Below are 17,181 nucleotides of genomic sequence, written 5' to 3'. Positions count from 1 at the left end.
TCCATGGGAATGGCTCCTGGAGCAGAGTTCATTCTAATTATACAGGAAACCAAGGCTGTGCAGGTGTTATAGATACGTCCCATGCCTTTCCGTGCTGCGAACCTCTATGTTCCTTATTTAAGTGACCAAAGAGATCTCTGGAATTGGAGGGATCCAGGGAGAAAAGAGTTGGTATTTCTGGGATCCCTGATTGGAAGGGTCTGTTAAGAGTCACCCAGCCTGTTCTTGTTCTGCTGTCCCACGTACATGACCCATGTAATGCAGCTGTGAACCTTTTCTCCTAGGCTTTCTGTTGGACACTTGATTTTTTAAGAGGGCGAATTAATCTTGTATAATTGGTTAAGTATCAATCCAAATAATAAAAATACTTATTTAGTGCTCCTTCTAAAATAGGGTTCGGGAGACATTTTCTGTAAACATTTACTTAGTATCAATTTTAGGCTTTGGGGGCCATGGAGTCTCTATTTGCAGCTACTCAGCTCTGCTACTGTAGCATGAAAGCGGCTGCAGAGCAGGTGTGAACGAATGGGTGTGGCTATGTTCCAATAAAACTTTATTACAATACAGGCAGCTGGCCTGTGGGCTGTAGTTTGCCCCACCCATGTTCTGAAAAAGGGCCAGTGGACTGCTAGAAATTAGGGAGTGCGTTTGGGCAGAAAGGTGAGAGAAAGAGAAGTTGCTTGGCATTGTTGCTTTTTATAAGTATAAACGTCTGCTAGCTGGGAGAAGAATATTTAGAAGCATCCCAGAATAAATATTAGCACCTAAGATTCTCACCAAAAGACAGCACACGATACTGAAGCTGGCCAAGGGCTAGCTGAGAAAAGTCATGATGGAGGCCACCCAGCATGAGTGCCACAAACACAGACCGTTAGCAGTCGAGAACAGACCAAGCAACAGTCCTCATGTGGGGGCCAATGAGTGATGAAGCTGGACTGACTGATGGCTTTAAGTAAGGGAGACTTTCTCGTGATTGTAATGGGGCAAAATTATGAGACTCCAACGCCTGCACTAAGCCCTTCCCCACCAAAATGGGCTTTAGTTAGGAGGAAAAATTCTTATTTTTATCTAAAAAGCTCCAATTTATCCTCCGAAGTCTTTAAACAAAAAACTATGGCATTTACAGGCATCTCTGCCTTTTTTATTCCCCTTTTTATCTTTTCAAATATTTGGCAGTTATAGAAAAATGTTATCAAGTTAGGAATGGAATATTTAAAACCTGAAGTGCTTTGTCCCTTGTTCTCTGCATGGCAGCTGTCTCTTGTGTTTTCTCGCTAGACCGTGAGCCCCTCGAGGGCAGGCACTTGGTGCTGGTACCAAGTTTAAGGCTGCCGGTACTATGAGACTTTGCTTAAAAGCTATTAACATTTGATTTTAGCCACAGCGACAGCATTAGAACTAAGAAATACGGAGATGAATGTATGTGTGTGTTACAGTTTACATAAATGTTGTTTCAGGAGGAAATGAGAACGTTTAAGATGAGAGTCCAAGAAGTGGTGAAAGAAAATGAAAAATTGCACCAAGAGCTGAATAAGAATAGTGTTGTCACCAGTGAGGAATGGCAAGTGGTGTTGTGTTTCTGGTATTTTGCTAATTAGAAAAAGAAAAGATAATAGGAATAAACTTTATTAAATTGTCAAATATATATGTATTTTAACTAAAACATTTTAATGGAGAGTTTCTAAGAAACTAATAAGGTGTAGTGAAAACTAGTAAATTATTCTAAACTTGTATTTTAAAGACTACTTTAAAAATTCTAAATAGGTTATATATATATATAAATATATATTTGCTGTCTCCATTTTTATCTTCTGAGGTTGTATTTTTCTAGGGCACTTTTCCCATCCCAAACCTGTTGAGTCACATCCTTTCTTAGACCCCTCTGATGGCTCCCAGGGCTTTAGGACAGACAGTCCTGGATGAGACCCTGTACTCCCAGCTCCCACTTGCCCTGCCCCTTCCATTCCCAGACAGCTGAGTGCTGCCTCACTTCCCGCCTATTGCTGATGCCCTTCCCTCCCGCCGGAACACCCCTTTCTGCCCTCCTGTACATCCGTTAGGGCCCTGCTCAAATGGTGCTAGTCAGTAGCTCTCCCTGAAGGCAGAGTGAATTGTTCCTTTGTCTCAGTTTCTGACTTGGCCCTAAACACACGCCCTGTCCTGGTACCTGCCATGCTGTGCCTACCTGTCTTCACACCTGTCTCCCTCTTCTCCTTTGGGAGCATCTCAAGGGCAGGGCCGTGTCCTGCTCGTCTAGCACAGCAGCAACAGATGCCTGTTCAGTGCATTTGAGAAAGTAAATGTCTTCAGAAGTCTAAAGGCAATACCCAAGCAGGACCAAGAAAGCAAAAGCTACTCAGGTATATCTTTTTTGCCTTGGGTAGGTATGTTATAGTTAATATTTTTTAAATGTCTTAACATCCCTGAAAAAAATTAAATATTTTCCATACGTGATATATAGAAATTTGGAATTGAGTCAACAGCATTCTTAGCATTAGGTGGGTTCTCCCTGATTTTGTGGCCACTGATGTGTCAGTTGGGACTGGTTGGGCAGCTACTGGATCCTGTTGTACTGTGGCTTCCCCAGTTGAACTTTGATTTTCTTCTGTCAGGGTTCCTAGTGTGTCTCCCCTCAAACCCTCCTTGAATAGTGCCCTAGAAAGCAGGTCAGTTGGGCTGCTTCCAGGAGCCCTCTCCCAAACCCTCAGATTCTTTCTCTAGCCTTGTGTATAGCTGTAAGTCAAACCTGTTTACTTCTCATTACGGTAAAAACAAATAAATAAATAAAAGAAAGGAAAGAAAGGCAGACCCCACTTTGAAATCCGCATGCCCACTATCTTCCCCAGTCCTGTTTATAAGACTTCGAAATTTGCGTCCTGCTCTAGTCTGGTGGCCTGTGGCACAGGGCTGGGGCGCAGAAAGCTGTTAGTTCTGCACAGGGCCTGTTGAGGCCCTGCGGCCGGCCTCCCCCTACTCTGAATTCACTGTCCTCCAGCTGGGGCAGGACCGGGGCCTCGCACTCTGTAGGCAGGTCTCCCGCCACCGCGAAGCCCGTCCCAGTCGTGCCCTCGCCTGCCCCGCCTTGGCTGCTGCTCTCTGTGCCTACGCGGGCGTGAGGCGCAGTGCATCCCGGTCCGATACTCCGGGCGCGCTGACTTCACACGTCAGCAGAGTCTTTCTCCTTAGTTTCAGATCATTTCTCCATGAACTTCTGGGGTGCAACTAAACTCTACATCTCTTTCCCTAACTGCCTCTGACCAGCTAGGTAACCTCATGCTTAATGGACCTCAGTTTCTTTACCTATAAAATGGGAAGGAGCATTAAACTAAATTTGAGGTTTTGACTTTTTTTTTTAGGAACGGGAGATCCCTTTCATTTAAAAAAGAAAGAATAGGTGGAAGGGAGGGAGGAAGGGCAGGAAAGAGGTAGGGAAAGAAGGAAAGAAGGGGGAAGTAAGGAAGGAGGAAGGGAGGGAGGGAGGAAGTCTGATAAGAAAGTCCAAAGTGGAGCTGCTGTGTTTGAGGCAGGCATGAGGAGGCTGGAGCGGCCCCGCCTAGGGGAGCTCCCCTGCGGTACAGCGTGGGGCCTCCTCCACGCCACAGGTCGGGCAGCTGGTAGGGACGCCTCCAGGTGCCAAGGAGCTAGTGCGCAGCCTCTGTTGAGGGAGGTAATCACTAGAGCTGGACTCCTTTCATCTTTTCTCCCTCCTTCCTCCACCTCACCTTTTTGAGTCTGAAATGGAAAATTGAGATAATTTACTGGTTTACCATGTACTTCGGGTGGTAAACATTTAACTAGATGATTTCTAAGATCCCTTTAGCTCATTCTCACTGGATTTTGCGATCATGAGGTTGAGCTGAGCTGGGATTTACTTTGCACCAACTGTCAGGATAGGGTTTGCGCATGTGAAATTCAACCTGAGGGTCTTAGTACAGTTTAAGAACTCGTACAAGGGCTTTTAACAAAGTCATTGTCTTTGGGCAAATATGCTACCGAGTACAAGTGAACATATTGTGCTTAAAATGGGAACTTTCTAAATTCTTTAAAAATATTTCATACTGGCTTCAAAATAATCCACTGGGTGGAGGGATTAGAGGTTTATATAGATGAAACAAGACTGACCATTTGACAATTGTTCAAGCTGGGCGTTTTGTACATGGGAGTTTCTATTCTATTCTTTCTACTTTTGTATATGTTTGAAATTTTACATTTTAACAAGTTACTGAAGCAGTTCATAATTCAAACTTCATTTCTGTCCTTTCCCTCAATTTAATGGAAATGGCAAGATTTACTCTGTTAATAACATGTTTAGCATTAAAACATGTCATTACCTACAACACATTTGATGCTTTCTTTTAGACTCAGGAGTGTCTCTGTAATCATTCTGCACCTGAATGTCAGTATTTAATTTTGTAAATCAATTGTAGGCGTCAGCTTCAGACTCAAGCAGAACTTGTTTTAGAGGAAAACAAGTTGTTGATAGAGCAGTTGGAGATTCAGCAAAGAAAAGCCAAGGACACGCACCAGGAGCGTCTCCAGGAAGGTGAGCGGTCCTTCCCGCGAGTGGTGGTGATGCTGAGACGTCGCCATTGTGTCATTTTACACTGGCACCCCCCCCACCCCCACTTGAAGACACTGGAAGTCATGTTTTTTAGAACATGTTCTTCTTTACTGAAGGACAGCTGTTTATGTTGTAGCATATCCAGCCATCACCCGTGATGCACTGACTGCTTTCTCTTGGACTCCACGGTGTCGAGTTACTCTCTTTTGTAAATCAGTTGTGGATGACAGCTTTAGAGTGAACAGAACTGAGTTTGGGGGAAAACAGTGTGCCACGTAACTGGGAAAAATCGTGTGAGATGAATATTTGAAACAACACAAGGACACGTTCCCCAAAATTTGTTGAATGAGTAAATAAGTAGGAACCATTGACTCTCCAAACAGTTTCTCTGTGCTCTCTCCCTTCCTTCAGCGCTCCAGGCGCTGCCGTAGCTTAAATCTCCGTCAGATCCTTTCTGTGAGCGCCTCCTCTCCCCACATGTCTCCCCCGCCCCCACACCGCCGCCCCATCCCAGGAGCCTCACAGCGTACGACAGTGGACTTTGAAGTGGCCAGACTGAGTCATTTATTCCACTTTGATTAAAACCAAAACTTATGAGCACAGAAGAGAGTGGTATTTTTTTTTTCTTTGGCTTTACTGATATTTCTTTTCCGGTGAAGAACAATGTAGGACAGGAGGCCAAGATACAAGCTGTCTTCTGTGAGCCAGCGTGAGTCCTTTCTGTTTCCCCTTTTGCACCTGTTATTCAGCGGCTCCCCTTTCCACACCACGGAAGAGTCCGCTACCAGACCCTGCTGTAGCTGAAGCTGCGGGGCTGGCGCTTGGCTTGTGTCTGCCGGCCAGGCCGGGTCCGCAGTGAGAGCAGCTCTCAATCCAGCAGGAGTTTCCTCTCCATAGACTGAGCAGGCACAGGAGTAGCTGCCTTTGTCCTGGCACTGCTTGGGGTGGAGGGGAGAGAAAACCTCAAAGATCAGAGACGACAGGGAAATTAATTTCATATTTACTGAGCTTCATCTCAAACACAGCAGATCTAAACAGGTAGGATGATTATTTTGGCCTGTGTGATTCAGTCAGCTGCCCATGTTATTTTCCCATTTCCCAGAAACAGCTATTCATTTCGATCAACTAAATGTTTTCACAGAACAGAAGGATTTAGAGTTCTACGCTGTAATACTTCTGAGTGCTAGTTTCAGGAGATGCCCAGGAAGTGTCTTAATATTACATACTTCCATGTCCCTTAGGATGAACATATTTATGATTTACTTTAGATGTAGGACACTAAACATAAAAAGTTAATGAAGAAAGGGAAGAAAAACAAATTCTGCCCTTAGTTGGGCCATACTTGATGTCCCTAAAATCTTGAAAATCTTGCAGTTTTAGGGACGACATCATGATGTACGCTTGTACATCTGTGTGTGACTTAAGGCTTCAGTCTTTAGAAAGTCAGTTCCTTGAAGACTGGAATCATGTCTTGTTAAATATTATATATTTAACAATAATATCAGTATATTGATCCCCAGTAAGAAAGTGTATATTTAGTGACTACTTAATATAGGGACAGTAATTGCTAAGTACAAAGCCTTTGGTATTAATTTCTAAATCGCCAGCACATTTTTTTTAAAGATCATCTTTTATAAGCTCTCACTAGTATTAGTAATCAGTAATCATGCTTTATTAGCTCTTCTGTACCAAGTCTTTATCCATCTCTCTTGTGTTTCAGTTTCTAAACTGACTAAACAGCTAATGCTTCTGGAGACTAAAACACAGAGCCAAGAAAAGGAGCTAACTAAAAGTAAGGAGCAATTGGAAACTTTAAGGACAGAATGCCAGGAACTAAAACTACAGTTGGACAGCAAAGTTGCAATAGAAGTTCACACTTCAATTGTAAATGAATTAAAAAGGTAAGGACTCAATGTCTTTTCAAGAGTTAATGCGTCACCATGCATGTTGTTATAGGCAGGTAGGGAGAGGGTGCTCCCCCTTGTTTTGGGTCATTTAGCTACACCAGCACAGGTGTCCAAGACTAAGAATGGAAAATATTTTATTAAAGTAGAACAAGGCCGTCCTTGAGGGCTGTGGTCTACAGTTTGTGTGTATGTATATGATTTTTTCCCCTACTCTTCCAGCCTCTCTTGTTTTTAGATCCAAAGACAATTTAAAGTAGTAGAACTGGAAATCTAGATCTCCAGTAATGGGGAACTGGTGAAATGAAAGGATAGAATCATAAAATGAAATACAGTGCAGCCATTAAACATGATGTCACAGAAGAATATTTTTGACATTGGAAAATAACCACAATATATTTGTAAGTGAAGAGATTAGGTTACAAAACAGTATGTACAGAATGATTGCAATTTTATTTAAAAAGAAAAAAGGTGTGTGTGTGTGTGTGTGTGTGTGTGTGTGTGTGTGTGTATTAAGCTGACCAACCATCCCAGTTTCCCTGGGACTGAGGGGTTTCCCAGGATGTGGGACTTCTCGTGTTAACGAAGATGACTGGGACGAGTTCATCACTCTCATGTGTGTATGTCTGTCTGTGTCTGTATAATTACATATATGTATATAAAATTACTTATGTACCATACGTACATAGAGAAAGGATTGGAAGAATGGAAAAATAGTAATAGAAATTATCTTTGGCAGGTGAAATTATGGGTGTGAGTGAAATTACAGCAGTCAGTGTTCTCCAAATAAACAGCCAATAGGATATGTATATGTATATTTGGAGAGAGCGAGAGAGATTTATTTTAAGGAGCGGCTCATGCAGTTGTGAGGGCCGGCAAATCCAGACTCCACAGGGCAGCCCAGCTGGCGGGGGACTCAGGCTGGAACCTGAGACTATGTTATAGTCTTGAGGCAGAATTCTTTCTTCTTTGGGAAACCTCAGTTTTTGCTCATAAGGTCTTCAACTAATGGGATGAGGCCTGCCCATGTTATCAAGGATAATCTCCCTTACTTAAAGTTAACTGACTGAGATGTTAGACACGTCTACAAAATACCTTCACAGAAACATCTAACGAGTATTTGACCAAACAACTGGGCACCATAGACTAGCCAAGTTGACACATAAACTTAACTATCATAATGAGTAATGTAATGTAAATTTTCTTTGTGTTTTCTCTACTTTCCAAGTGTTCTGTTATGAATACATATTACTTTTGTAATAGAGAAGAAATCATTTTTTAAATGGTGGGGCTTTTGGCTCAAGGTGGTTGATGCAGGGGAATAAATGAGTTAGTGCACACAAAGTGCTTAGCTTGGTGTATCAGTAAATGCTGATGATTACAAGTGCAGGAACCCAGTGTTATGACTATACTATTGCATGCTGTCTGGGCCAGATCTGTACTTTACTTTTCTGTTCCAGTAGAGGAAGGAAATTTTTTTGAAGTCATATTCATCTTTATGATTTTATTTTCCTCAAATACCCACTCCTGTGGCTGATTTTTTTTTTTTTATGAATGCGTCATAACCACATATCCTAATAGCCCCCTAGAGGTGAGTATAAAATGTACAAAAAATTTCTGAAGGAAACCACTAATTGGCAATGGGAGTGAAGGCAATGGGAGATGTGGTCACTGAAGAAACAAACATGCCACCAAATCTCTTTTAAGTGGAAACTGGATCAGGAGTGTAGTGGCTAAGAAGGCACTGGACTGGGAGGTGTTTCCTGCTAGTCGCAGCCTGTCAGTAGTGATGCTGTCGGATAGCAATGCCTGAAGCACCCACCTGGGCCACCCTACTTGTGGCCAGCCACCCCCTCCCACCCCAGCCCCGCCCAAGTGTTGTTTTGGCTGGGCCGGCCCTTACGGTTCTTATTCTGATTGTAAGATGCACCCCAGCAGCACCATCAGGAAACACTGAAGAAACAAGTTTCATTCCTCACAGGTCCTGGAGGGTTCACGGTACACCTGGGGCCACACAACAAGGTTGAAGGTAGAGAGAGAGACAGCGCGGACCTGCGATTCTGCCCTTTTCGGGGTCAAGGGTGAAGTGCCTAGGGTTTCACGGGTTCACTCTTTACTGGCGAAAGCAGGAATTTGGGTGCAGGAAGGGGGCCACTGAAGCGGTCAGTTACCTAGGTCACCCAGAGCTTTCTAAAAGGGGAACCTTATGGGTAAGACGGCCTGGCTCTCTGTCTAGTTGTGCGGCCGGCAGTATGTTTATTCGAGAAGAATGTCTTTGAAATGGAAGCCTCAGCAAGCAAAAGCTTAATGTCGGGCACTTACGTCACAGTCAGAAAAGCGGGTTGTCAGGTTCTTATGCTGCAGGGGGGAAAGTCTTTGTGCCAGCTTTTTGCTGAGAGGCTTTGGGCTCCGAGTTGACAGGTGGGGTAGGGAATAGGGGAATGAGGAGGGTGGAGGTGGGGGTGTTGGCCTGTTGGCGCTCTTGGAAGGGGCAGTGTTTGCTTGGAGAGGAAATCTGTAACGTGGGAAGAGGGGCATGGATTCATCAGAGACGGAATATGTGAATTCAGGGAAGTGTGTAGAGGCGGTACCAAGACCTGGTAGAAAAATAGGCAAAATAAGGAGAAGGAAACTCTGAGTGTTTTGGTCTGGGCTACTACACACAGGGGCCAAGGACACCTTGGAGCCAAGGACACCTTGGAGTTAGGCTAAAGGTGCCAGAAGGGCCTCTGAGGCTTCAGTGCACTTGCCCTCTGGTTGCCTCAGTGAGGGGGAGCCCTTCCCATGCTGCTGTCATAATAGAGGTAACGCCACATACAAAAGAGGAATTATTAACTAGCAGCAGAGCGGCTGTTGAACTAGCTCCTACAATGGGGGTGGGTCTGAGTTAGGAAAGGGTTGTACCTCAGGCAAAGGTGAGGTCATGAAGAAAAGATTGTTATTTATGTAGAAAAACATTGGGTTGAACCTGTGCTCGGTGAGCTTCTAGGTATGGTGCATATGTGTTGTTCTCCTATCCTGTTGAAGGCAGTGCCGATGATAAACCCAGAGTGGCTTATCCATTTTGTCTTGCTTGTTCTACTTATTGACAACCATGCCTGGAAGGAACTGTGATGCAGGAAACGGCAGACGCTTATCTTCCTAGTGAACTGTCCAGTTGGCTTAGACTTAGACTGGTGGTTACAACTTGAAGCTTAGATTGCTCTTTGCTTTTACTATTGCCTAGAAAGCTCGAGCTTACTCAGCTTGGGTGATGGGAGAGAAACCGGGTGTCAACCTATGTCACTAAAGAAATTTAGCAAACTCTTTTGGGGAGAGCTAAGGGTTTGCGGTGACTAGTGGTATCTGCAAAAGGCAAGCCTTCCTTATCCTGGTTTTGGGGGGTCCTGTATCCTAAAGTGAAGCCAACTATTCACATAACTCACCTACAGAGATGGAGTCCTGGTCATCAGTCAGCGATGTGTCTGCTCAGGGAGGCGCCAGGACAGAACAGTCCCCTACTACAGTGCACACCAGATACCCAGTCTTCATCCGAAAGTAAGAACAGACGGCTAGATGGGACCAACAGCAAGGAGCACTGGGTGTAGGGGGAAAATTGCAATGGAGAGAGACCTAGATGAGCAGAGAAACTCACTTCAAAGGAAACTGAGATAACACAAACACCTGAGGAGAGTTTTTTGGCCGCGCTAGGCGGCTTGCGAGATCTCAGCTCCCCAACCAGGGATTGAACCCAGGCCCTTGGCAGTGAAAGCCCGGAATCCTAACCCACTAGGCCATCCGGGACCTCCCAAGGAGAGTTTAAAAGAATAAAATGCCATGGCAAAAAAAGTGTCATCACTAAGAGAAATTAAAAACGATTACCAGAGTTTTCAAAAAACATCAGTAGAAGGGCTGAAAGATAAATTTGTGGATTCACCTAGAACATCAGGAAACAAACAGTTGGGAATGGAGAGGAAAGATAACAGATGGAAGACCCATCCAAGAGGTCCAGCCTCAGATCATCAGGAATCACAGAGAGATTAAAGAAAATGGAAAGGGAGACGTTAATAGTTGAAGGGCATTTCCAGATCTCTGAAGCTGTTGATTAAAACGACCCACAGAACCCAGAATGATCAGACAAAGACTATAAAACAACTGGTGGCTGTGTGCTTAAAGAAAGAACAGACAAGCTCCAAATTGTCTTCAGGGAACTATAAAACGTGACAATAGTGGGTTTGAAAAGGAAGAAATAGAATTTTTAGAACTGAAAAGTACAAACTCAGTGGATGGGCTTAACTACAGATTAGACATAGCTGAACTGTGAAATAGTGAACTGAAATAGGTCAGAAGCAAAACTAGTTCGGGATGACATAGAGTGTTCAAAGGTTGAGGTACCACTAGATTGGAGACAAGAATCAGCATAGGGATATATTTAAATCAAAAGGAGTGGTTAGAGATAGGATAGCTGAGAATCTTCCCCAACCGAAGATGACGATACATGGTTTGTGCTAGCCCGACCGGGACGGTTTCCTTCAGAGGAGTTCAGCGGCAGCAGGCTCTTAACAGGGGTGCTGTGGTCCCTTGAATGTTAGCTTCAGAGTGCTGGATACAAGCAAACCCTGGACGACCTAGAATTTTATGACCAGAAAAAATCCCTTTCAGAAGGGAAGCCAAATAAGGGTATTTTCCAACCCAAACTGAGTGTCACCACCAGCAGACCTGCATTAAAGGCAATTCTAAAGGAGGGTATAGAAGGCATAAGTCTGGAGGAGGAAAGTAACTCAAGGTGGGACGTCTGAGAAGCAAGAAGGAACTAAAATACAGTGGTAAATTTGTGGATAAATGTAAATGAACGTTGATTCTATAAACCAATAATGATAAATCTTTGGGGACTTAAAAATACATAGAATTAAAATGTACAACAAAAATAGCATATAATTAGTGAGGGTGGTAAATGGAATTTGTGTTCTAAAGTCTGTATCATTCAGAAGAGGATAAAGGTGTTGATTTTATAGTTTGAAAATATGCATGATGAAATTTCTGGGAACAGAATGTGTTTAACTTCTAAACTAGTTTAGGGAAAGAAAGAATGATTTTTTTAAAAAGTAATCCAAATGATGTCAAGAAAAGGTAGAACAAGTGGGAAAACAGAAAACACAAAATAAAATGTTAGATTTAAAAGCAAATATATCGGTAGTAGGGAAAGTGAAATAGAGAAGCTCATCACTCACAGGTCCTGGAGGAGGTACACAGCACTCCTCGCGGGGCCACGTGGGAGGTCAAGGCAGGTGCAGGCAGAGAGAAGCCGCAGGACCTGGGGCACATGCCTTTATTAGGGTCCATGGGTGGAGTGCTTTGGGCTTCCTGGGCTAAGACCAATTGGTCAATTCAAACCAGAAAAGAGCAGGGTTTTGGTAAGTTCCAAGGGGGAGAGGGGGTTCTTACCTAAAGGGCGCATGAGGGGAAGGCCCTGCGAGGTGAGGAAGGAGGGTCGTTGGGGGAGTCATATCAGGAACTTACATTGACTTGTGACTCTGCCGGCTGTTATAGGGCCTGCGCTCCAGAGCGGGGCTAGTGTCAGTTCAAGACCCCTGCAGGCCGCTTGGCCACACAAAATGGATGCCAAGGCAGCAGTATCACGGAGTAGTTTACCAAAACTCTCAACAGCAACTCTGTGTTGTCGTTAAGATATACATCTCAAACATAAGGACACAGAAAGTTCAAAAGTAAAAGGACAGAAAGAGCTATACTACTCAAACACGAACCAAAAGAAAGGTGGTAAATTATATTAACATCTGACAAGATAAATGTTAAGGTAAAGACTCCACATAACAAAGAGGATCAATTCATAGAGATAAAAGGTTCAATCCATCAAATAGATGCACTTAAAAATAAGTTCATGCCAATACATTTGGAAATTTAGATGAAATAGTCACATTCGTTGAAAAATATAACTTGTCAAAACCGACTTATAAAGAAAAAGAATACCTGTATATTCCTTTAGTCATTAAAGAAATTGAATCCAAAGATCTTCCCTTGAAGAAAACTACCGGCCTAGGTACCTTCACAAGAGAGCTCTAAAAATATTCAAGGAGGAAATAATTCTAGTCTCACCTAAACACTTCTTAAAGAACAGAAAGAGTTAATGCTCTCTAATTCATTTTATGAGGTAAATATAACCTTGATACCAAAACCCAACAATGATGGTATAAGAAAGGAAAATTACATTTCATTTTCACTCATGAATCTAGATGTAAAAACTCTAAAAACAGTATTAGTAATAGATGTGAACTTCTTTAATGGTTCTGCTGAAAAATAAAACTACAGTAAATGTCACTCTCAGTGGTGGAATGTTGCAAGCTTTCCTATTGAGACTGGAAACAGTACAGAGATGCCCTCTGATACCATTTCTAAACAGCATAAACAACATTGGTTGCTAAACGGTAGCTAGTGCACATGGCAAGAAAAAGAAAAGTTATAAAGTTTGGGAAGAAAGAAATAATAGTGTCATTATTTATAGATGATAGAATTCCATATGTAGAAAACAGATCTGCAAATAAATCATTAGAAATAATAATAGACTTTTGCACTACAGTAATCAGAGCAGCGTGTTATTGGCACAAAAATAGAAATGTGGATCGATGGAACAGAATAGAGAGCCCAGAAATAAACCCACACACCTATGGTCAATTAATCTTTGACAAAGGAGGCAAGAATATACAATGGGAAAAAGACAGTCTCTCCAGCAAGTGGTGTTGGGAAAGTTGGACAGCTGCATGTAAATCAGTGAAATTAGAACACACCCTCTCACCATACACAAAAATAAACTCAAAATGGCTTGAGGACTTAAACATAAGACGTGACACCGTAAAACTCCTAGAGGAGAACATAGGCAAAACATTCTCTGACGTAAATCATACCAAGGTTTTCTAAGGTCAGTCTCCCAAGGCAATAGAACTAAAAATGAAAGTAAAAAAATGGGACCTAATCAAACTTACAAGCTTTAGCTCAGCAAAGGAAACCATAAACAAAATGAAAAGACAACCTACAGAATGGGAGAAAATATTTGCGAACAATGCAACCATCAAGGGCTTAATTTCCCAAATATACAAACAGCTCATACAACTCAGTAACAACAACAACAACAAAACCCAATTGAAAAATGGGCAGAAGACCTAAAGAGACATTTCTCCAAAGAAGACATACAAATGGCTAATATCCACATGAGAAGATGCTCAACATCGCTAATTATTAAAGAAATGCAAATCAGAACTACAGTGAGGTACCACCTCATGCTGGTCAGAATGGCCATTGTTAAAAACTCTACAAATAACAAATGCTGGAGAGGGTGTCGAGAAAAGAGAACCTTCCTACAGTGTTGGTGGGAATGTAAGTTAGTGCAGCCACTGTGGAAAACAGTATGGAGGTTCCTCAGAAAATTAGAAGTAGAATTACCATATGATCTAGCAGTCCAACTCCTGGGCATATATCCAGACAAAACTAGAATTCAAATTCTTCTAATAATTTTCCTTTGTTGCTGGTTTTTAGCATTTACTTAGGATGTACCTTGGTGTGGTTTCTTTATGTTTATTCAGCTTTAGGTTGATTGAGCTTCTTGGGCTGTGGATGTATATTTTTCATCAGATTTGGAAATAATTTAGCTGTTATTTCTTCAATATTCTTTTCTGTTTTTCCCTCTCTCATCTCTCCTCCTGGGACCACTTGATACTGTCCCATGGGCCTCTGATGCTCCGTCCATTTCTTTTTCCTGCTCTTGTTTCTCTCTGTGCTTCAAATGGGTAGTTTATATTGCTCGTCTTCAAGTTCACTAATCTTTTCTTCTGTAGTGTCTAATCTTTTTATTCTCATCCAACGTATTGTTTACCTCTTCCATTTGTTTTTTTCCATCACTAGAAGATCCATTTGAGTCTTTTTTGTATTTTTCATTTCTCTCCTCACCATGCTGTTATTCTCTATTATATGCCATCATCTCTCTGACTTCTGGATCCGTTCTGTTGATTTTTTTTTCCCCTCTTGATCATGGACCCTATTTTATTGCTTATTCCCATGCTTGATTGGATATTGAATATTGTAGATTTTGTGTTGCTGGATGCTAGATTTAGTGCATTGCTTTGAATAGTGTTACATTTTGTTCTAGTGCACACTTACGTTACTAGACAGTAGTTGGATTCTTTCAAAACTTGCTTTTGTTAGGGTAGGCCCAAAGCAGCCTTTAGTCAGGGCTAGTTTAACCCTACTACAAAGGCAGTAATACCCTTCTAAGGGTTATTGCCAATCTCCCTTATATTATAAGATCTTTCTACTCTGGCTGGTGGGCTCATGCACTATTCCCAGTTCTTGGTGAATGTCAGGAATTGTTCTGCCTCCTTGTTTCTCGTGGTTCTTTCCTCGGCCTCAGGTAGTTTCCTCTCATACATGTGCAGATCAGTAGTCAGCCAAAGACTGGTGGTGACCCTGCCTAAAGATCTCCAGAGCCCTTCCTCTCTCCCTGGAACGCCCTCCTCTCCGCCCACAATTTCTAGCTGCCTTGGCCTCTCTGATCTCTGATCTCTGACTCCTCAACTCAGCAAGTCCACTGGGTTTGGCTTGGGTTTTCCCTCCCTGTACTGCAGCCAGGCGGTAAGCTGCAGCAGTCGTAGCACTCACCGTGTTATTTCCCTCCCAGGGATCACAGTCCTGTACTGCTTAGTGTCCAAAGTCTGAAAACTGTTGTTTCTTATGTTTCGCCTGGTTTTCTAGCTGAATAAATCTGGTCTCTGTAACTCTGTCTTGGCTGGAAGCAGAAAGAAGTCTTTGTATTTTCAGCCTTCTTCTTTAACCCTTTATCGTAAATCCAGGTCAGTGTGTCCAGTAAAATAATAGTTGAATTATTTTTCAGTGAAATAAATGAATTCTGGTTTTTATATATTCTTTTTTTTTTTAAATTAATTTATTTATTTATTTATTTTTGGCTGTGTTGGGTCTTCATTTCTGTGCTAGGGCTTTCTCTAGTTGCAGCAAGTGGGGGCCACTCTTCATCGCGGTGCGCGGGCCTCTCATTATCGCGGCCTCTCTTGTTGCGGAGCACAAGCTCCAGACGCGCAGGCTCAGTAGTTGTGGCTCACGGGCCCAGTTGCTCCAGGGCATGTGGGATCTTCCCAGACCAGGGCTCGAACCCGTGTCCCCTGCATTGGCAGGCAGACTCTCAACTACTGCGCCACCAGGGAAGCCCTGGTTTTTATATATTCTTGAGTTATAGTTGATAAATTAACCTTAAAATCATACATTGTTATGTATTCCTGCTGCACATGACAAGTATGCGGCTCCTACCACATGCTTCTCTCTCTGCAAACTTGACAACACCCAAGCTGCTGTTCAGCAGAATGCGTTCACTCACTTCAGACTGCCCAGATGTCACGGCAATGTTAAAATGCTATGAAAGTTTTGGAGCCATTTTCTCAATTTCTGTGCTTATCTTGTGGATGAGTAAGAGAGAGCTGGAGACTGCCCATCTGATCCATCTGAGGACCACACTTTGAGTCGCACTGCCCTAGAGAATCCTGCAAGTGTGTGTGCAGAATATAGCCCAAGTGACTGTCAACAGGAAAATGAATGTATAGCGTTTGGTGTACTGATACAATGAAATATTCTATAGCCACACAAAACGACGGGTGAGTCTTAGAGGCGTAATGACACTAAAGTACATATAGTCCCTTTGTGCACCTATTATGGGTCTTGGTTCCCTTTATATCTGGTTCCAGTACTGGAAAACTGAACTGAGCTGTAGTGATGCATAGATAGGCGATGACACTATAGAGATGATTAAGGATGGACTCTATGACTGGGGGTTGTGGGGGGAGAACACATGGGAGTGTCTGGGGTACCAGAAATGTTCTGTTTCTTGACCTGTGTGGTAATTATGTGGGTGTTCACTATAATTGTTTGTTAAAATATGCATTTACCATTTGTATAGTTTTCTATATTACATTTCACAATTTAAAAATTTAAGTCATGGTTTTTCACCAGAAGAACTAAAATCAGAAACGGTCAGTAGATGTTTCTTCTGGGGAGTGAGACCCTAGGGATGGACTAGGAAACATTTTATTTAAAAAAATTTTTTTTAATCAACTATTTCTCCCACCAAATATTAAGTGTTAACTTTTTGTATGTGTGTGCAAATTGTTTCCACCTTTTTTTGTTTGTTTTAAGAACTATATTGTTAGAAATACAGCTAAAGCCCCTTTTAACCACCATCTTTAGTCCCATTGTTTTCCCTGGCTTTCCAAAAGCAATTACTATCATAAACTTGGAATTGTATTTCCAATCTGTTTTTTATTTCTACATGTATCCATGAATGACATAGTATTTTTTTGGTGTGTTTTATGTGTTCATAAATGAATTCATACTTTTAGTATCTTCACTTTTTACACTCAATTTTCAAACATCTTTCCATGTTGAGATAGATACATAGAGTTTATTCTTTTTTTTTTTTTTTCCTTTGGCTGCGTTGGTTCCTCATTGCTGCACGCGGGCTTTCTCTAGTTGCGGCGAGCAGGGGCTACTCATCGTTGCGGTGCACGGGCTTCTCATTGCAGTGGCTTCTCTTGTTGCAGAGCCCCGGCTCTAGGCGCACAGACTTCACTAGTTGTGGCACACAGGCTCTGTAGTTGTGGCTCGTGGGCTCTAGAGCACAGGCTCAGTAGTTGTGGCTTGCCGGCTCAGTTGCTCCACTGCATG

At 42.5% G+C, this 17,181-nt stretch overlaps 1 protein-coding gene across 3 annotated transcripts in view; it reads left to right on the top strand.

Annotated features, from left to right (window-relative positions):
• CEP89 (centrosomal protein 89) overlaps positions 1-17,181 on the top strand; it is a 75,460-nt gene that overhangs the window by 40,180 nt on the left and 18,099 nt on the right. For all 3 annotated transcript variants that reach the window (XM_061172671.1, XM_061172670.1, XM_061172672.1), the window contains exons 12-14: positions 1,458-1,561; positions 4,428-4,543; positions 6,282-6,462. In XM_061172671.1, coding sequence (XP_061028654.1) covers positions 1,458-1,561; positions 4,428-4,543; positions 6,282-6,462 — 401 coding nt within the window. The remainder of the gene's footprint in view (positions 1-1,457; positions 1,562-4,427; positions 4,544-6,281; positions 6,463-17,181) is intronic.

The sequence above is a fragment of the Eubalaena glacialis genome, chromosome 18 (assembly GCF_028564815.1).
Source record: "Eubalaena glacialis isolate mEubGla1 chromosome 18, mEubGla1.1.hap2.+ XY, whole genome shotgun sequence".
In the NCBI taxonomy this organism is placed as follows: domain Eukaryota; kingdom Metazoa; phylum Chordata; class Mammalia; order Artiodactyla; family Balaenidae; genus Eubalaena; species Eubalaena glacialis.
The sequence above is the reverse complement of the archived record's forward strand: the minus strand, read 5'-3'. Positions and strand labels throughout refer to the sequence as shown.